General features: G+C 39.3%; 1 protein-coding gene across 9 annotated transcripts in view; it reads right to left on the bottom strand.

Moving 5' to 3' along the window:
- The window catches only part of ADD3 (adducin 3), a 96,215-nt gene that overhangs the window by 17,206 nt on the left and 56,473 nt on the right, over positions 1–22,536 (bottom strand). For 7 of the 9 annotated variants that reach the window (XM_081005927.1, XM_081005925.1, XM_081005928.1 and 4 more), the window contains one exon: positions 4,742–4,962. In XM_081005927.1, the coding sequence (XP_080862053.1) occupies positions 4,742–4,936 (195 nt within the window). In that variant the 5' untranslated portion in view covers positions 4,937–4,962. Of the gene's footprint in view, positions 1–4,741; positions 4,963–7,024; positions 7,089–8,185; positions 8,209–22,536 lie in introns of those variants that run through there. The other 2 variants (XM_081005931.1, XM_081005930.1) reach the window with 2 other exon arrangements.

The raw sequence follows: 22,536 nt of genomic DNA, 5'->3' as shown, positions 1-22,536 counted from the left end.
TGTGTCATAATACATATGCTAAGAGCTGCAATGTAAGGCCAGGAAGTTATTTTTATTCTTTATAATAGTACATAATAGTTTCTGGAAACAGCAGACATCACCCTAGTCTCTCACTCTAGATTTAACTCAATTACAAAATGCTTTGGGGAAACCAGAACTGACAGCAACCAGGTGATCAGATTTTCCCCAATAAGAAATTTTATACATCAACAACCAAAAAAAGCACCCCAACAGTGGATGAAGCTATATATTAGATATTGTGATACATCTGGATTTAGTTTTTAAAAATTACACAATGTCTCTATAACTGGCTATACTGTATTATTACATAAAACTATGGGGAAACCACAAATAAGGGGTGGTAAGTGGAAAACGCTGAAGGAATTAATGGTTTGGGGTCTTAATTTATCTGCACTGCAATATCATTAAAGCTGCTAGACTATTATAAATGTGGGGAAGGTGAGGTTAGGAACATGGGGCGGGGGGAAGCCCAGTGAATTCTTGCCAATAGTGTACCACTATATTAGCAATACTAGCCTCAAGCTCTGCATGTCTGGAAACTGCTGATAAGCAGCTCCCACTAGCCAATATAAAATTAGAGCTAACTGAAAGTTCTTCACTCACTATTTCATGCAACACACACACACACAAATAGACCTTAACTGACATGAAAAAAGCTAACAGGAACATTAACTACTTACAGATGTAAACCATTTACCATTTCCTTACCTTACCCCGAAATGTTTTTAATCTGTCTATTCACACATTGACCCAGGCAGAAGTATCTGTCCCGCCCAGGGAAGTCTCTTTCTGCTCTACTACATTTGTGCATATGATATAGTTATGCAATGATGTGGCTTACTTCTGCTATCTCTGACTCAATAGTTCTATGCAACAGTACCTCAACACACAGCAATCATTCTCTCGGTGCTTCAGAAAGACTTCTCTCGATGGTTCAAATGCCTGTTCTGTATTTTTACCCAGAGCTTTCTGGCACTGTGAACTGCCTAAAGCAGCATCAGTTTCCCCATAATACCAGGTAAACAAAATGCAATGCTATTCACAGCTGCAGAAACGGCATTTGACCTGTCAATTATTGTTAAACAGTGGTCAAGTGTCAGAATAATAAAAGTACATTTTATCTTATAGCATTTTAATACTGTTATTGTGAAGCATTAAAATTTATTTGTGTGTGAATATGAATAATAACTGCTAACAGTGTTTGGTGCTGTTTCTATTAATGTGAATGGCTCTTTTCTCTGGCTTTTATCTAGAATACTAGGATCAACCATTGCTATTTTTTCTAGAAAATGTTTGCCCTGTTCTCTTAAAATGGCAATGGCCCACCTAAGAGGTGACGGAACAGAATATTCAACAAAATTTGATCAATGTTAAACAATAGGTAGTCAACTGACCAGTGTGCTAAGCCTATTACAAAGCAGTGATTCCACTGCCCTGGTCATTCATGCACTCACTGTCGAGTTTTCCAATTATGTGGATTCTGCCCTCAGGAGCTATGCCAGAAGCCCCTGCAACCTTCCAACAGTTTGACTTCACCCTGAAAGGCGCATTCCTCCCAAGACAGACACTAACCAACGAGTACCATTATTATGGACACCTGGTAAAGTAGCCCCTTTGAAATTAGTAGCACAGATACTACTAATTATACATGTACCGTATTTTTCGCCCCATAGGACGCACCTAGTTTTTTGGGGGGGAAATAAAGAAAAACATTTTTATTTTCCCCCCAGGTGCGGGGCTGGAAGAACCAGGTTGGGGAACAGCGGGAAGAGCACTCCGCCTCCCCGCTGTCCCCCCACCTAGTGGGGCTGGTGATGGGGAGAAGTGCGCTTCTCCCCACCGCCAGCCTCCAAAGCAGGTCGGGGAATAGCGGGATGGCGGCGCTCCGCCTCCCCGCTGTCCCCCGAGCTAGTGGGGCTGGCGATGGGGAGAAGTGCGCTTCTCCCCATCGCCAGCCTCCAAAGCAGGTCGGGGAATAGGAGGATGGCGGCGCTCTGCCTCCCCGCTGTCCCCCGAGCTTGTGGGGCTGGCAATGGGGAGAAGCAAGCTTCTCCCCATCGCCAGCCTCCAAAGCAGGTCTCCGCAAGAGGTGGGAGAGCTTCGGGGTGCAGGCAGCTCTCCCACGGCTTGCGGACAGCTTCCTGAAGCCTGGAGAGCAAGATGGGTCGGTGCGCTCTCCAGGCTTCAGCGAAAGCCTGCATTCGCCCCATAGGACGCACACACATTTCCCCTTCATTTTTGGAGGGGAAAAAGTGCGTCCTATACGGCAAAAAATACGGTACTTATTTATACACAACAGTGTAGACAGTACAGTAAGCCCACAATTTGCAGACATTTAACTCGTGTGCTTTATGTGCATGATAATTAAAAATAAATAGATAGATAGATAGATAGATAGATAAGAGGTGGGGTTCTGGGAAACATGAGTTTGGCAATCCCACACACCTTTAAACCCAATGGGTTTTGATGATACACAATTTTGGCTTTAGGTGTGATCCCCTGCATGAGTTGTGGGTCTACTTTACTGTATAATATAAAAACCACAGTTCCTTCTCTTGTTTAAAAACCAGCACAACTATCCTATTAGAGCAAGTTGCTTGCTGTAGTGATAGTTTGTGTTTTAGTGAGCATGCCTGAAATACTTCATGAAATAAACTATGTAACACACAAGCTGTATAAACAGCATGCATTTCCTAGAGTAGCATTACAGAACTGAAGCTGACTCAAGATAGGGGCTACCTATTTGTTTGTTTGTTTGTTTGTATATTTAGCAAGCACCTGACAAATATATGCTATGTCTTACACAGGATTTCTGTTCCACAGTGACAGAACTGGTCATGCCATATGTTTACTGAATTCACAAAGTATAATATTGACTCCAGGCTGACACTGTATATGGATTAGCTTAGGGTCAGTTTTGGTCACATGAAACTATTCTTGAATGATGTTTTTACGGTATTGACAGACATTTCACATAAAGGTAGAAAAAAGCAATACAGAGAAAAACAGAATGTGACAGTTTCACAGGAAGGCAACACTTAAAATGGAAAATGTAGAATCACATCTGAAATAGGTGCCCATGTTTTTTCTTTCAGGTAGACAAATTCTACTTTTTAAAAAAAAATCTAGAATTTTGCTACGACCAATTAAATGTAAGAGTCCTCACTGAATAGCACAATACATTTACTTTAGCTTTGCAGTATCTACTAAAAAGTATTTGACTAAAAAAAAGTAGTGTATACATTTCAGATATAGTCCAAACCATAAAATCCCACTGTAAGTGCCCACTCTTCGCACTAACTCACACATCACCACCTTCCCCTGGACCACTATTCTGCCTTTGAAGGACACAGCCTACCAAACACAGCTTCCCAATTAGCCCATATACAAGCAACTTTGTATGCATTGTCTTCAGTTTATGTTCACTAGGAGCTCTTCTAAGCTGTATATAGCCTTTAAAAATGCCTCTCCTAGCATGCTGAGACCTCTGAATTACAGGTTTGGAGCAGGATGAGTCTGTTACAGAATTATTCCATGGTAGGTTTAAGCCACTAGTTGTTTTATTTGGAACTTGCAATGAGGAGCACATAGCAAAGTCACCCTTTTAGAAATTTATTTGGAGCCATGAAAGCCAGAAACTTACAACTAATAGTTGGTTTGAATAATATAGAAACTGGAGGAAGCAGAACATATGCCTTTCAATTATCATTCAGGCATAAATCCTACACCAATCTTCCGTACAGGATTAACTTGTATTACTAGCTTTAGACGTTTTCATACTGAAGTTAAAAGTGGTGCAGACACACCTACACCTATCCTTTAGCTCAGGACAGAAGTTTCATTTTCAAATTGTCTACATAGAGATGCTACCTTAATATTGCAATTCTAAACATATTTACACAAAAGCCAGTAGCATGGAGTCACACTGTCCATTTAGGATGCAATCTGATGAATATGGGTTTATTGCCTAAACGGATTGTCCATTGCTTTCTTGTAGACTGGCCCCGTTTCCTTGGCACACAAACTTATGAGCAGACATGGGTTATAAAAAGCAAAACTAGCTCTATTCTGGGTTGTTATAGTTTCTGGACAAATTACAATCTCCTTTGGATTCGTGAAGAAGTTTGACAGTTTTAACTACAATTATGAGATGCACTGAACTCACAAACAAGTGTACGCTATGCTGGTGTTCTAAAACATTATTGTAATGATATGTAAAATACAGTTTACCTTTTCCAACAAACCAAATCACATGGAGGTATTTGAGGCAGCTTTTAAGTACAGAATTCAAAATAAGAGCGGAATGCCGATCTGCATGTAAATGTCCCAATAGTTTGTATCTGGGCAGTGACTTCCCTTTTCTTCCCTGTGTCTAAGCAGCAATCAAATGCCATGTAGCTGGGAAGCTACTTTTGTGCAGTGTTAATGAAGCATAGCATTAAAAAAAAAAAGGGGGGGGGTTGAGAGCCAAACTCCGCATAAAGGGCTGTTTGTTCACACATGAAAACTGTGCAAACAAATACTGTACAAACCACCCATCGATGATTTTCATGAAAATGTTACACAGTCCTGAGTTATTCTTTCTTGCTATTATGTAGTCCAAGAGTTTCTCTCCCATGTTCATTATTTTAAAATGAAGACATAACAATACAAGTCTCTGCAAATGAGGAAACACTGTTTTGTCTCTCCCCCCAACCCCATCCCCCTGAATTATACTCACAGGACTCTGCAGTATCTGGGTGACTCTTTTCCTTTGTTCCATCATGTTGAAGTCTTGCCTGAGGTCAGGAGACATGTTTCTTTCGCGGATGTAGTCAGGGTCATTTTCATTGATGCGGTCAAAATATCTCTCTTTGTGAGGCATGCTGGGGGGTGGAGGGGTTGTGATTACCCCCTGGCTGGTCTCGGCACTCATGCTTCAATCTGGATTATTCTCTTCACCTGGGACAATAAGAAGCCAGGAGAGATTTAATGGCATTTAAGAACAAGCCATCAAATTGACCTTACAAGCATGGACAATTACAGAGAAGACATGGATTTAGAATCCTGTGACATGACAAAGAGCAATCAAGGGTGGGGAAGAGTTGTACAATATGCACATTTTCATGCCTTTTAAAAGGATTATTAGCTTCTGTGTTTTAATTTTTATTTATTTAATGTGATTTCTTTAGGACATCAATCACTTAAAAGTCAACATCCATATAACCACGTAAGATTAATCAAGATTTAAGATTTAGATGAACTTTTTTTTTAGCCTCTAGCCTTTTTTTATATGTTATACTTATTGTGATTGCTTTATTGTTGGTTTTAATTGTGTCTTGGGATTCTGTAAATCTTATGTTCATTTTAATCAAACCACTTGGAGGGCATGCCAGATGAAAAATGCTCAAAAAAATTAAACAACAATTTATGACAATCCATTCACTTTCTACTTGCAGTATGGTCGGAATATAAAAGACTTAGGCATAACAAATGTTACTTATTTGGGTCATGAACTTTTTTGGCTGTTTGAAATACCTACTGCAAATTAGCAATCACTGAGAAGGGCCACCTCAGTCAATCTTGTCCTAAGTATCTTTCACATCTGTTTGGTTCTCAATCTAAAATCTGCATTTCAGTGACAATTAGCTTTTCCCCCTCTGGTGACCACAACTGGCCTGGCACAAAATTCCCCACAAAATTCCCATAAGTTATTTATGTATTGCAAAAAACTCTGTAAGGAAGATCTTTGTGCTAGGTAAGCTCAGCACAAACTGAGAAAAGACCCTTCTAATTCTTCAAGCACTCTGAATTTAACCACAGAATCTAGGGAAAGACTAGGGGATTGCCTAGTGAGGAAGCAGTAATGGGAGTTGTTGTCCAACAACAGCTAGAGACCCAAGTTTGAGAAACACTGCTCTAAAGCCGAGTGCTAAGTAAAAGACCGACTCCACCACATCTCAAAAGTTCCCTGTGTTTTTGAGGAGGGGGACGGAGGGGACTGGTCAGTTGCAATCACAATTAACAGTCGGCTAGTAAATCAAGGCAACATTGGGGGACCATCAATGTACCGTATTTTTCTGCCTATAAGACGCCCCCCATGTATAAGCCCCCCCCCCCCTATTTTTTGGGACTCCGATTTAAGAAAATGGGGGGAGATACTATCCGTGTATAAGATGAGCCCAGATTTTGAACATTATTTTAGAGTAAAAAAAACCATAGTCTTATACACGGAAAAGTACGGTAATATGTAACTTCTAATTGCCATGTTGCAAGGTACACCCTTGTATAAGAATCATCACTTCTGAGTCAGATGTTAGCTTGGGTTGGTAACACTTTAGTTGCTTCCAGTAGATCTCAACAGACCACCAGGTGGTGTCTAAGTCCTGAAGAGGTCTTAAACTTAAAACAGTTTAGAGGGCCACATGATTAGTTTCCCTGGACTGTAAATAGTAGATTTCTTAGAACACCTTCATAGTGCAGTTTCCTCCCCAGCTATGTATTTGTGACACAGATATTAAATATGCCCCCCATGATAAAACTAAAATATAGCCTGAATTTTAAATAACCTATTGAGAAAGTGAGACATATTATCAATACTGTTAAAGAACATTGCTCTGAACAAGCAAATGCGTTTCAAAATTCTTTTAAGTCTTGTTCACATACTTTTTATTTTCAGTTTGTGGCTGAATACCACACTGGATGCAGTTTATAATGGCCACCTTGCAGTTTGTACACAAACAAAATCAAAGTGCTTTTCTATACAAGAACAGGCCTGTAAAGTATTGCTGCACTCTATGCGCTGCATAGAGGAATTGAAAAAGCGACCACTTTACAGTGGCCCAATACCATTTCTAACGTAGCCGGATAATACACAGAGCTATCTCCCCTTCCATTGCTGAAAACGGGAAAACTCTGTTTGTATGTGTGGGACTGTCTTACTGGATTGCAGCCAATCTACGGTGGCATAAACTCCCTTGTAAAGAAGAGGGCGGACACAAAGGCTTGAATACTAATACTTAACTGCTTTTTCTCTGTTACATAAATAGGCAGTTTTTCCATGGTGGTCTTGTCTTTGGGGTTAATACTTTGCCCTCCTGCAGCTGGCTGACCTACAAACGTCAATAAATGAATAAACAAATAACTTCAGGGACTCCCCAACCTGGTAGGAAGTAGAAAACAACCTGGACAGATTTGGATCCATAACCCTTACAACCTGCCTGCTTCTGGTTATTTGACTCCAATATGGGCAAGTTTCTTTAGAGTACCATATGCCACAGCATATTAGTGGAATGGGAGAAATTAAATATCCCTTAAAGTTCAAAGCATCCAGAGAAACCAGCCTGTGTTTCTGCATGGAGGGGGATGGGTTTACTTCTTCCTACCCTACACTAAGCTCTGAACTGAAGTGAAATAATTTTAAAAATGCTTGCTGTTTTGAACATCATGGCCAGGTAAGTTTTCATCTTTAACAGCATAGCAGCAAAGAACAATATTTTGCAAACATGAATGATGTTCTCCTTTTGGCAGTCTATACAGTGGTACCTTGGGTTAAGTACTTAATTCGTTCCAGAGGTCCGTTCTTAATCTGAAACTGTTCTTAACCTGAAGCACCACTTTAGCTAATGGGGCCTCCTGCTGCTGCTGCACCGCCGGAGCCCGATTTCTGTTCTTATCCTCAAGCAAAGTTCTTAACCTGAAGCAGTATTTCTGGGTTAGCGGAGTGTGTAACCTGAAGCGTATGTAACCTGAAGCGTATGTAACCTGAAGCATATGTAACCCAAGGTACCATTGTATTCCTTTTACTCCCTCCCCCCCTCGGCCATTTGTGCTTCTTGCCTCAGAATGCAACTGGTTATGATGAAAGTCACTGGTTACCAAAAGCTCCAGTGAAGTTCAGGGACCGGACAAATTGCACCGCATTGAAAAGGGGAGGGTGAATTGGAGGCAGTTAATACAATATGCATACTATTTGCAAAAGCATGCTTGGATGCCAAATCATAGCAGGAAGAGATGTTCCACTAATTCACTAATTCTACATTTATATTTTGGACTTGTTACAAATTGATGCTGCTTGAGAAACTAAGACTACTAGAAACTATAATCTGGAATTTTAAAAGCATGCGTTTCATAATTGAAGAATTACTTTCCTTAACCTTTCAGAATATAGTATTTGAAAACTTACATTCTCAATCGTCAACCAAGACTATTGGAATGTTGCCATTTCTTAAACCCCAGACTCACAGCTCACAGACCTATTAGTTGTAACTTCATTGCAGAAGAACAAGAAAGGTGCTTACTGCAGCAGGGGACATAAAATTGTGCAAAAAAAGAGAGAGTATCTAACAAAATCAGAGCTTATGCAATATTAATTCTTTTACAGCAGCACATAAACTGAACATTGTCAGTGATAGGTCCTCCCCACCCCCCACCCCTTACATTTTTTCCTTCACCAACTTCGCTCCAGGGTAAAAAATTCCCTTTAAGCTTTGGTGCCTGCTGAGCAAACAAAAGCAGGCAAACATTTCCAACAATCAGGACTGCAGCACATACTGTTACAAAACAGCCATTAATCAGGTGACAAGCTTTCAGGAACTCTGTTCCAGCATCAACCATCAAAGTCCTTTGCTCTCTTCCCAACTACTTCATGAAACTGTTCACAGAGACAGGTTAAGCAAAGAAGGGATGTGTCAGCAGGCATGTTTTGTTCTCTGGTAACCTCCTGTTTCCCTCATCTCCAGCTGGCACCGAAATAATAGAGATTCTTGATTTCCTGCATAATGGAACTTGAGTCTTACTATTTATATTTGGCTTCAGCCAACTAATCCCAACAAGAATCAATCGCCTTCCTAGCTCTACTACTACAAAGGTGTTCCATGTTAGCTGCTCTGCAAACACATACAGAACTACTTCATAAATCCTGAAAGCACTTGTTGCCTGATAAAAATAAAGTGGCTATTCAATTCCCTTCAAGTACACTCTACATAGTAGATGGAGGTTTATAAATAAGTCCTTTAAGATGCTATAGAAATGCTGCTGTCCTAAGCACGGTTACTAGGAAGCAACTGCTTCACTGGAACTTACTACTTATCAAACATGCATATGTAATAGCAAACAAAAATAGTTTATTCTTTTTTACACATGAAAAAGCATGATAGCACACACTGACTTCATACTTTTCATTTAATTAGATTACCTGTGCTAGGAGAGAGATTGGGTACTGAGACCTTATTGATTCTCCTGGTCCTCTCAAACAGCCATTGCTACCATAGATCTGACTATCCTCCTGGACTGGCTAGATTAATTGAAGCATGGTGATATTATGAGTCTGCTCCTCGTTGTATGGCTAGTCCCAAGGGGGAAGTTAGTATGCCAACCTACAGCACTTATATTATGGGGTCCCAAAGGGTTCCACAATATTATTTTATTATTTATTTATTAAATTCATATCCTTGCCTCCCTTCCAAAGGAGTCATGGGCAGCAAAGACATCAGTACGTTTAACTGTAAATTTTTAAACTGCATTAAGCTGCATTTTAAATAGTTGTAGCCTATCCTAGGACCTTAAGGTGAAGGGCAGGTAACAAACTGAAATAATAATAATAATAATAATAATAATAATAATAATAATAGGCAGTTCATAACAAAGGTATGTATGGTCATGTAACAAAGCTACCCATTCATTCCCCCAACTGAATTATTTCAGAATTGACACTGTTATTGTGCTTGATCCTCTAGCTGGCATTTTTGGTTATTTGTTCATTTGCATTCTCCTAGAACAAAACAAACAGATTCAGCAAAAGAACAGGAATCCATTTATATATTATTTTACCATTTATTTAAAGAACTTGTAAAACAGTCACAATTCAAAAATATTGTAGTGGTGTACAAAAAAAAGAAAAGAAATAAATACCATTACAATACAAAATTTGAACACTATGAACACACTAAAGCCATCTGTAAAAATAGATGGAACCATATGGAACTGAAGTAAACACTACCTCTTTTTCTGCTGATCTGAACAAAAAATGGCTTTAAACATCAGACATAATTTCACCCCTTTTTAACACCCCCAACAAGGCTAGCACAGACATCCTGGGCGAGAAAATCATGAGGGCAGTGCTATAGATCAGCAAAGAGCTCAAATTTATTTTACAAACAACAACATGGCAATCAATTCTGTGATGTGAGAACAATATGAGGCATCTGAAGGTTCAAGAATGCTTATTTTGAAGGAAAAAAACTGGTTTGAAAAGCTTTTCACAGATGACAGGATTTTTCTGTGCTTGGTCTGAAAGATTTTGCTGCAGTCTTGGCAGTCTAGGTACTGCTGCACTGAAACTGGCAATTTCAATTTTGGTTTTCATGACCTAGCTCATCTTCACTATACTTAATTCAGCTTGGACAAAAGCAAACATCAGCTGAAAAGAAAGAGGGAAAAAATGGACTGGGTCGTCCCCTCCTTAGCAAGTGGGTAAAACCCCATGGTGATTCTGAATGTTACCAACTTTGTGCATACCATATTTGATAACATTTAGAACTTAAAACTGAAATATTCACATTGTTGTAGTACTTGACAGACATTTTTAAAAATACCAGTTTCTAATTTGACAGCATTGTGAAATTTCTCATCATTACAAAGCAACATTACTGGCCAGGGATATTCTTTATTTACTATAAGCTGGCAGTTGTGTGTAATTTATTGTATTCACTGTGGATCAACTTGTAGTCATGGAACTATTTTCTTTACTTTTTATGAGCTGTAAACTGTTTCTATGGTTCCACTGAGATAACCATGACACGTAAAAGAAACAATTGTACAATACATTTGGTTTTAATCATACGAAGTGTTCTTAAGTGCCAAGAGTTTGTAAGTTTGTAAATATTTCCTCTCTTGCAGCACCTCCTAGGCTCCCAACTTCTTTTGCACAACCAAGATTTGTTCTTTTGGTTAGCCCCAAAGTTTCCTTATGCAGCAGGAGAAAAAGTTTTCATTTGTTGTTAAGATACAAAAAAGATATACTACTGCAAATACTAGGTGAAGGGAGTTAATCAGGAATTTCTTTTTTCTTTTGCACATATACCTCTCTTTCTACTGGGAATACCTCTGAAGATCACAATTTCTCTGATTACTTTTAGCAGTATGGAATCACACACTGTATTCATATCATATCATAAGTCATTCTTGATTTATGGCAGTTTTGCCCATCCTTAAAAATGTCAAGAGGAGAAACAGCTGCCTCTTTGCTCTGAGTGTAGGTTCAAAAGTTGGGAAGGCGAGCAACTCAAGTGACAGACGTGCAGCAACTGGTAGATTTTACAAATGTTTACATGAACAACTGATCTTGCACCACACTGCTGTAGTATGTGCCCAACCCTTTTCCTACTGCAAGCCATTGCAGCTCCTCCTCTTTGTCCACATTCTATCAAGGCTAACCTTTAATTCTTACAAGTCAACAATGCTATTATCAAGAAGTCAAAAGGTTATCAAGTTGTCTGAAATTCTGCCAACTGGTGAGCACTTCCCATTATCAGTCTATTCCATCTTGAAGGTCAGCCATATGCTCTAGTGAGAAAAATGGAACTGATAATCAGTAGCAGAGACAGAAGTTTACAAAGTTTTAGACAGGACCCTGAGAAGAACTAGCCAAAAACATTAAAGCCCAGCATGAAGGAAATCCCTTATATTATTCTAAAATTAGCATTAGGCAAAAACTTTATTAGGTCAACAAAGGTGAGACAAAATAGTGTACAAGATTTCATATTCTCCAGAACTCTGTAGAAGATCACAAGACGACTCCTGCTGGGTCATATCAAAGGCATCCTTCTCTTAGAATGGCTAACCAGATATCTATGGGAAGACAGCAAGTAGGACCTGAATGCACCAGAAACTCCTCACTTCTGATTCCCATACTGCTTCTGACAGTGAAGGGAGAACATGTCCATGGTGGCTAGTAGCAACTGATAGACACAGCCTCCATGAATCTGTCTAATGCTTTTTAAAAAACCATCCATTTTGGAAGCCATCATGACATCTTGTGGGAGTGAATTCCTTCGTTTAACTATGCAACTGTGTGAAGTACTCTATCCTGAATCTTCCAAAATGCAGTTTTGTTGGATAGCCCAACTTGTTGGCTCTTGCGTTACAGAAGAGGAAGAAAAACTGCTATTTACTTTCCCCACACCATGCATAATTCTATAAACCTCTAGCTAGCCCCCCACTGCTTACTCCCTTTTCTCCAAACTAAAAAGCTCCCAATGTTTTAACTTTTCCTCAAATGGGAATTGCTCCAACCCCTTAATCATTTTTGTTGTCCTTTTCTGAATTTTTTTCTAGCTCTGGAGTATTCTTTTTGAGGTGAGCTTACCAGAACACTACACAATGTTGAAAGTGTGGTTGCATCATAGATGTGTATAGTGGTATTATGACAGTGGCAGTTTTATTTTGACTCTTTCTGAATGATTCAAAACATAGAATGGGTTGGCAGTTTCATTAAACTATTTACTAATACTGCAGGGTCTCGTTCCTGGTCAGTCACTGGCAGTTCAGAATTCATTAGCATATATGTGAAGTCAGGATTTCTTGCTACAATATGCAAGCACTGTAAATTTCACATTAATAGGGTCATTATGTAAATTTTTGCTTGGGTGCCTCAAGTAATGATAATAAATAGGTAATATTGTCATTACAATGCACCAAACTGACAGTTTCCAAAGACCCAAAGTCCAAAATTCATGTGACAATAAAGTGATGGGTCACCATACTAAGTAAATTTGAACTTGTGTCTCACCATAGCAAAAAGGTTAGGAACCTCTGCCTTAAGCCTTTGTGGCACCCAACTGCTGGCATTATGTCATTTCCCTTTCCATTGCTCAGCTGAGAGAGAGAAATGTGATCATCATCTTTGAGTCTTGGGCAGCTGTCAAACAGCTACTTTTTACCCTTCCCCAAAGAAAGCAACATCCATTCTCCTTTGTAGCTTTTAGTTATTTAACCCTTTTCTTCCACTCCTCCACTCGGCATCCACTCTTTTTTTTACTTCCCCCTCCTTCAAAACTATCAGTCAATACTGTGCATTTATCCTTTGATTCTAGGAAGCATAATGTATATTGCAGGCACTGCCACCTATGCTGTTAAGTAGTAGCAAGAGAAGGTGTGCATGTGTGCTTGCCAAGCAGGTGTGCTGCAATATCTGCAAATCTGACTTATATCAGGACATCAGCTTCAGGAAAAGTGCCAGCAAGAAGAGCTAAGTGCAGCTTCTATTTCCAGCTGCTCTTGCCTAGCAACTCTGCTACTTTTTGGTTAGGGTGATAAAACAAACCACACTTAAACCATAGTTAAAGAAAAGCCTGCCTATGCATATAACACCAAGCCACACGTAAGATCAGGAAGCCAACAACAGACCTAGTTCCACAAACAAACCATAAGGCATAAGGTTTATTTAAACTGTGGTTTATTTGTTGCAAGGCAGTAACAACAAAATTTCTAAGAAAAATAAAATTTCTTTTGAAGACAATGAAGTAATGTAAAGCCTAGAATGGGCTTGCTTGTGCTCTTTGTAATTTGCTTGGAATGACCACAAAATTGAATAACTGTTGAAGGACTTTTTTACTGGTCTAATTTTGATGCTCAAACTTGAGGAGAGCAATTACACTGTATATGTGATCTTCATTAGATTTAAACTGCATGATTTCAAAACATACTGATCTTGTTTACAATTCAAAGTTGATTTCCAGATAAATGTAGGAGGATGACTACTAGCTTCACTGAAAATAAATGTCCATGAAGTGATGGAAATAAGAGATTTAAATGTTAATGAGAGTAAATATGAGTTAAGTCACTAAACTGGTTAACATCTGTATTATACATGGAGCCAGGAAACTGCTCATATCTCACTTGGCAAACATAAATTGTCTGAGAGATCACTACATCTTAATTTATTCATCTAATATTTCATTGGATGCGATACATAAAAAGCCTGTCTCCTAGACTGAAGAAGGGGTGAAGACTATTTCGTAGTGAATGCCTCTAGAATCCTTTAGAAGCCTTTTGTTTTAAGCCAGTTTCCAATTGTACGATCAGGTTTTTTGAAGAGAGAGAAGATAGACAAAACTCCTTTATATTTGTTGAAATGAAAAAAGGAAGTGCTTGTCCAGGACTCTTAGAGACAATTAGGATTAAACGTTACACAGAGACAATTTTCATGGGGTAGGGATGTTATCACCTCACCAACTGATTAAAGTGATCAAGAACAAATAGAGTGGGTCCAGAAACCATAGCAATGTTAACATATTCTGCAGAACAGTCCAGACGATAACTGTTTACTTTTTTAACTGCAGCATGCAACATTTCAGTCTTGGATTAGGAGGCAACTGTGGTGAAGTTAGTTCAAAAGGTACACACCCCACCAATTTTGAAGACCCACCCAGAGGGTTTATGGGTTCCTGGTGAAGGTGTGATGTTGGATGCCCTGCTGCTGCTCTCAACAAGGACCCATGCATGTGTGTACAAAACTGAGGGTTACATGTGAAAATTACTGTATGCACAGACTATGAATTCTTGCTTGTAGCTCCTCCTTGCCCTGGGATCAAGTAAAATGATAGATGTGCTTCATTTTTTCTTACATGGGGAAAGGGAACAGAGATGTCGTTGCACTTTCCTGGAGTGCCTCCACTAAATTCCCTTTCTGTCAGAGCTTCTTTTTGCTTCTACTGGTTGTAGCCCCCTGCTGGCAGTGATGTCATTGTCATGTGGCATGGATGGCTCTCAAATGATGACTCATGGCGTGGTAGGCCAATATTCTTTATGTTCAGCACACATACAGAGTGGTTCCTGTTGCAAGCACTCCTCCCTGAGCTGTATCACTCCCCAATCAGCTACAAGCTGTAGTCACTCTGTTGGAGTGGCATAACTAGTCTTAAAGCGACAGTATCAACCTATACTGCGGTCTGCAAGGCTAGAGCTTCTTCTGTAGCAGGGGTCAGCAAATTATTTCAGCAGGGGCCCGGTCCACTGTCCCTCAGACCCTGTGGGGGGGTCTGGCTATATTTGGGGGGGATGAATGAATTCCTATGCCCCACAAATAACCCAGAGATGCATTTTAAATAAAAGGATACATTCTACTCATGTAAAAACACGCTGATTCCCGGACTGTACATGGGCTGGATTTAGAAGGCGATCGGGCTGGATCAGGCCTCCAGGCCTTAGTTTGCCTACCCATGTTCGACAGTCTTCTTCCCTTGCTTTTTTTTTAAACTTTGAAAGTTACCATTGTCACCACATAATAGAGCTGTAGTAATCATGTGCCCAAGCCTAGCAGCTACCATATAACTTTTTGTTGTATTTTAGCTGTTTCAGTTTTGCTGCAGAACATTCAACATCCTGGCAGCTCTGTATCAGTAGAAGCACAGAAAACTTGTAGTCCGGTAGATTTACAGTTGCCTTCACAAAACAACTCTTCAGTATTTTTTGCATGGTTGCCGCTTTCCTTGGCATCCTGTTGCTTTCACACATGCCTCTGTAGGCATCCAACTTTCTGCACTCCTCCTTTCCTAGGCTGTGCTTATCTTCTATTTGCTTTGTGCACACCTCTCTCATCTTCACATCCATGACATTCCGTTCCAATTGCATGCCACCTATCAAATCCTCTCCCCCAGTTCCCAGCCCTGCATTCCCATTTCCTTTCAAGCCTTCTGTGATATAATAATAACCACTCAATCACTGAAAAGTGGGGGATGAATTAAAAGGCTCAGGTACCGCGAGTGAACAAAAGATATCTGTCTAGACCAATCATGAAACAGCTTTGAACTTTTTAAAGTATCTCCAGGTATGCATGGGTTTAACTTTTTTCAGAAAATCAATTTATTGCATTGCTGATAGTTGAAGAGAAACAAGATTTTAAGCCTGTGATAATAGTTTGAAATGCATGCAAAAGATTACAAAAGTTGCTGCACATAAGATCCACAAAGTATCACTTAACTTGTCACTTTCAGGATCCTCATAAACATATTGTTTACCATCTGAAGTTGCTCAACAGGAACTTTTATCTTGGCGTGATAATAGTGGCATGGACTTACGGCTCATGAAAGGAAGGTGTGGGAAGTTACTGAAATGATTATCTACTCAGCTGCAAAATACTCTTGTTTTTCTTGCATTACAGTTTATCCACCCAGGCATGCCAATGGTGAGCTTGGCTATGAGTTGAGAAAAATCCTGTGTTATGTAGAATTAGAGGTACAAACTTTGCAACACTGAGAGAACAGAGAACTTTCGCCATTATGAAATCATGCCTTCTGCCTGTTCACATTAGTTTACAAAGCTGCTATGGAAACGGGTTGCAAACATATGAGTTTTCTAGCTATGTTAGATTCTGAACAGAAATTCTTTTGTGAGAACCCATGAGGATCAACAGCCAGTGCCAGCCACGTAATGAAATTCTAATTACTTCCATCGTGTCCAACACAGCAAAGGCCTGCCAGTCACTCATCTTCCTCAGCAACAAAAAAGATTTTAAAGAGAAAGATTTTAAACTTCAACACTTATATGTCACTAGCTAGTCATGGCAAACAAATTAACGCAACAGATTGATTTGAACAGCCTTTGAATTAGGTTCAATAACAGAAGGGTATTCAAAGGGTCACTTTGCACAATACATGTTTTTCATCTATGCAAGCAGCCCTGAGCAAACTGGTGTGTAGTATAATAATAATAATAATAATAATAATAATAACAATTATTATTTATTTATTTATTTATTTATACCCTGCCCATCTGGTATACAGACAAATATCCCAGTGACTCTAAGTTGGTGAAGGTATATCCATGCCTACACAGTGCACATAGTCAAAATTCCTGCAGAATGAGACTTATGTGGTGTAACCTAGGGCTTATTGACAATTATGCATACTACTCAGACATATGTCTAGGTATGATTCACAAATGCATGTACAGTGGTACCTCTAGTTACGAACTTAATTCGTTCTGGAGGTCCGTTCTTAACCTGAAACTGTTCTTAACTAGAGGCGTGCTTTCACTAACGGGGCCTCTTGCTGCTGCTGTGCTGCCGGCACACGATTTCTGTTCTCATCCTGGGGCAAAGTTCTTAACTCGAGGTAGCTCTTCCAGGTTAGCAGAGTTTGTAACCGGAAGTGTTTGTATCTTGAGGTGCCACTGTACATCGCATTAGTTAACACCACTTTATTATTGAAAAATTAATGTCTAGAAGCTGTATTTGGAGAAAAACTCCAGTGGAAAGTATTACACTGTTGTTAACATCAGATATTATGATAAAATATGAAACATGAAAGTTATCTGTAATTCATACATATAAGTCATTAAGTAAGGAAAATGCATGTATGAAGCAAAGTTTAACAGAAAAAGACAGACACAAGTCCCTATCAAAATCTAAAATCTGAGGCAGAGTTGGGAACTGGTAGCCTGAACCTGGCCCGCAAAACATTTTGGATGAGGTCACCCATCTCTCCTTTGCCCAAGCGGAAGTGCAAAAGTGCTCTCTTCTGCAACCACAACTTCAAGCAGTAACTGAAGAAGGTGGGCAGAGTTTTGCTTCCCTCACCTTTCTTGTTGCATGTATGTGCATGAAAAGTGTATGCGTAAATGTAGAGTGTGTGTGCATGCTGTGCATGTGCACTGTTTGCATGTACAGTGTGTGCTAAGAGAGAGTGTGGTGCGGCCCCACCTATTGTCTGTGCTGGCTATGCCCACTTTTGTTTTGACCACACCCACCATTGGCACATGGCCCTGGAAGGTTGGCCACAAAAAAATATGGCCCTCTGCCTAAAAAAAGGTTTCCCAGACATGGTCCAAGGTAAGATTAGGTTAAGGAGAAAGGACTAACGTGACACCAGGGTTTATCTTTTTAAAAAATTATAATATGTACAAAATGGTGGCAATCATGTAATGTTAGGAGGCACATTATATGTTTTGAATGTTCATTCTGAATGGTTTAATTGCTAGAGTTTAACTATGAAAAATGCATATTGCAGTAAAATACAATTTTAATACTGTACTTTGAAATTGGCAGAAATTATACCCTTAAGGAATAGTAGATATCACCCAAAACACCACCTTAGAATTGCATTTTTAGGTTCTTCAATAAGCATTTAGAGTGCCAAGTTTTCAAGTGAAGTGATTTTAGCATTCTGAATATGAAGTACCTTTAAAACTAGTACATTTATTTTTGTCTCTTTTACTACAGGAAACAGTGGCAGGAAGCTCTGCAGGTTAAGTACAGCACTATGCTTTTGGCTAAAAAAAATTTAGAACATAGCCAGACCCTAAGTTCAATACAACTGCCAATTACTTAACCCATTCTAAAAACCAGCCAATACTTTCTTTTAGGACAGTACTGTGAACAAAATAAATATTGGCTTAGTTATGACACTTGTTATTTTAAAGCTTTAATAGCCTATTGTTCACTCATGGTTGCCTCAACAAGATAAAACACTGAAAACAGCATTTCCTGACAGGAAGTGAATTCCCACTGTGTATCACAGGATTTCAGCCAAACTCTCAGTTCTAGAAAAGGAATGGGACTCCAAGTCCAAACCACTGACAATTGACACAATTTCTCTCTTTCTCCTCCACCTTCCTTTTAAAAAGGTGATTTATTTTATTTTATTTTTTGGCCACTATCTTGCAATGAGATCCCATCTCATCACAATAATGCTCTTAACAAGCACACAATGACACTGAATGCAACTTTACCCTCTCCACCAATTGCCCAGAAATTGATCAGCAGTCTGGAAGAAGGCTGGAGGAGTTGGCCACTGTATTTCTAAGGTGCCTGGCTGTGCAAAAGTCAGAAGATCAAACTCCCTATGACAGGAGGAGATGGGCAGCTTCCTTTGTTACTGGGGAACCAAAGCACCTGGAATGTTGCAGCTGAAAGGGCAAGCTTCCTTGTGTCTTCCTTTCTCACAGGAATATGAGCCTTCAGAGAAAGGGATGCACAGGTTCTCTCTTACAATAAACGTGGGGCAGGTGACCATGATTTTTCTGCTACAAATGATAGTCAAAAAATGTGAACACATGAAAAAGTTCTGATAGCCTATATATCCCAGGATTCCAAAATAACTTGGCTGCTTGCAAATAATTTGCAGTCACCTGGAACAATTAGTCAACTGAGTATCTCACCACATACCAGGATCATAGCTAATAAAAACAATGCAGAAGCCCTTCATTCTGGGCACCTCTCTCTGGCAATCATACATAATCAAATACTTCAATACACGTAATCCAGCTGGGTTTTGGTTTGTTTTTCTAAATACTATCCTATCCTTAACATTAAGTGAATTTCTGCTTCTACAACAATGAACATTTGCTGGCAGGATGGCAGGTTAAAGTTCATCTCTCATTCTATTTCCTGGACATCACATAGAATTGTATGTCATGTCAATATATGTCATTTTCAGTATTCAATGAAGCAAGGAATAGGATTATAGGACTAAAATGTAGAAAGAGCACAAGAAAACATGCAAATTTTCAGCATCAATTGTCAATGATTTGTTTTATATCAAAACTGAGATGCAGGTACTTTCAGACATCAAAATTAAAAAATGTGTGTTAGAGACAAGGTAGATTTAATAAAATTTGCCAAAATGTAAGTGAAGATGAACAGAAAAGATCCTAAAGATTCTAAGCATATGTTGCTTTTATAAGGTTGAAAAGATACTTAGGCTGCAATCCAATCCTGCTGATCTGAAAGTAAGCTCTACTGAACTCAGTGGGACTTATTTTTGGGTAGGCATGCATATGATTGTACTGTTAGAGTCATCCAGCTCTGGCAATATCAGAGACTTAGCTGACCACTTTTCCATCTTTCGATAAAGGACCATGTTAACAATTACAGGGTCATAATCTTCAATATGTGAAGCTCACAATTCTCTATGGAAGCACAGTGTATCTATCCTATAATAATTAGCAAGGAGGTAAAACTGAAATGATTTCGGGATTACCTCTGAAATTTTGAACTCAGGGTTCTTCCAATTGTCCAGGAAGTATAGTGGTAAGATAGCACATCACAGCCAGGCAGTTTATAACTCCAGTGTGCAAAACCCATTCACAACTGCCTAACAGAATTTTCAGGCAAGATCTGAACATGATGCCTGAATCTGCTTAGAAGTCAAAAGTATTCACTTTACAGATCTGGGTTAATTTGTGTCTATTTCTAGTTTTAGAAATGTTTCATTTTCTTCTTACTATATACCTTTAGATTTAATGATTTATCATTTGTATGCCCTTAGTATTCAGAAGAAACCATAGCATAATTTACTGTTGAAAACACAGATTTGAAGACACAGATTTTAAACTGGAGGCAGCTATAGCCACATTGCTATTGCTATATCATTCAGTGCCTAAAGCTGAAGTTGTTTCCACGTACGTAATGTATGTTAACACCATAATTGGTCATTTTATCACAGGCAGCCCATTCTAATACCCAAATATTTCATTACTGTACATAAAACTGTCATTATCTGTACAGGTGTCCACCTACCACAAATGCAGAAAATCATTAGCATGGATTACATACTAGAAGTTAAAACTTGCTCCTAAGTCCGACCACATGAAACTCTTGACTAACTGCAAACACTTCAAAATTGTAAGATCTAATATCCCCTCAAGAACCCACTATGAACAATAATATAGAAGGAAAAAAACAATTTGCAAGAGAATAGATTTGCATGGATAGAAACACTGCCTGCAGAGGAAATAGAATAATTCACACAAATTTAAACTTACCATTCACATTGCTAAACCAAAGATGAAGGCATAGTTTTTAGCATAAGAGCATTGAAATATGCTTCAAAACAGTCTTTGGCTGTGTCTCTCCCCAATTGGTCCGTCAAATACACAGCAGCTACAGCACAAAGCATCTTTATGGGTGGAATAAAAGGCTCTTTAAATGCGCCTTTATTTTTTTTTATTGAATGAACCCACTCTTACACAAAGTTCATGCCACGATGTCTCGAAGAGCAGAATTACCAGATCACAAGTTATCATCCAATTCTGGTAAATTACATACCGTAAACATGCAAGTATTTATTTGCTATACAGTTAGTAAATAAATGTTTAATCAATGCTTAGCAACATTTTAACATTTCAAAGCCTTATTTACAATGTCCATGACAGTGAAGTCTCCCTAAGGTTATATTCAGGGTGGTTTTTTCCAAATAAAAAACTTCATTCAACATTTGTTTACTCTGAGAATTCCAAATATGTTTGAGCCATCCTTCATTACCTTCTTTCCTGTCTTAAGTCACTCTGTAATTGTCTAAATTATGAACTTCATGCTCTGCCTGTACAAAACCAATGATCATAGTGACATTTATTTTGGCAAGGTGTAAACAATAAGATATCCCTTGAGCAGAGGTTAGAACCTTGTGGACTATTGTTGAACTACAATTCCCAATCAGTCCCAGCCAGCATGACCAAAATATTTTTGCTAAATGTATGAAATCTACAGCAGAAAAGCACTATATTTTCTTCCTCCAACAGACTGTAGCAGCTGCCCAACTGCCTTATAAAAAAACCCTAAAACAGGAAACTGAAGCTGATCACATATGGCAATGCTGAAGAAATCTTGCCCTGGAGGTGACCCTTCTTTTTCATCATGTTCTTCATAATACATGTGGTAAAGATCAAGGGTGGAGCTCTTTCTGCGGACAAAATTACTATACAAAACTGTTGAAAGCATGTACTTTGCACTGGCCAAGTCTACAAATTCTGTTATCTGAGGGTTTGGAAAGCACTGTAAATGTTTTCCTTATCATAAATTCGGATAAATATGAATACAGTTTACATAAAAGCTACAATGATATGGGCCTAGAGGGACACACACAGAAAGGAAGATTTTCAGTTTTGGATGCAAGTCTATAACATCCTGCCAACTGATGTTTTAAAGAGACCCATTGGAACATTAGCCTATTGCTCTCCCACCAAATAGAGGAACTCCTGGCATTTAAGAGGTGTGTATTCTCACTATTATAGGGACGCGGGTGGTGCTGTGGGTTAAACCACAGAGCCTAGGACTTGCTGATCAGAAGGTCAGCGGTTCGAATCCCCGTGATGGGGTGAGCTCCCGTTGCTCGGTCCCTGCTCCTGCCAACCTAGCAGTTCGAAAGCACCTCAAAGTGCAAGTAGATAAATAGGTACCGCTCCTGCGGGAAGGTAAACGGTGTTTCCGTGCGCTGCTCTGGTTCGCCAGAAAGCGACTTAGTCATGCTGGCCACATGACCCGGAAGCTGTACGCCGGCTCCCTTGGCCAATAAAGCAAGATGAGCGCCGCAACCCCAGAGTTGGTCACGACTGGACCTAATGGTCAGGGGTCCCTTTACTTTCACCTATTCTCACTATTGCCTTGCTTCAAATAGTGAATGAAAACAAATCTGGGCATTTGTAGCTGCCCTGGATTCACAGAATGACACATAGAAGAGATGAAACTGTCTAATGGTATCAACAAGTTGTTCTGAGATGCCAAACCTTGATATCCTTATAATTTGCCACTTGTTCACT

This window comes from Podarcis pityusensis, assembly GCF_964106645.2.
Source record: "Podarcis pityusensis genome assembly, chromosome: 5".
NCBI classification, from domain to species: Eukaryota; Metazoa; Chordata; class Lepidosauria; order Squamata; family Lacertidae; genus Podarcis; species Podarcis pityusensis.
The sequence above is the reverse complement of the archived record's forward strand: the minus strand, read 5'-3'. Positions and strand labels throughout refer to the sequence as shown.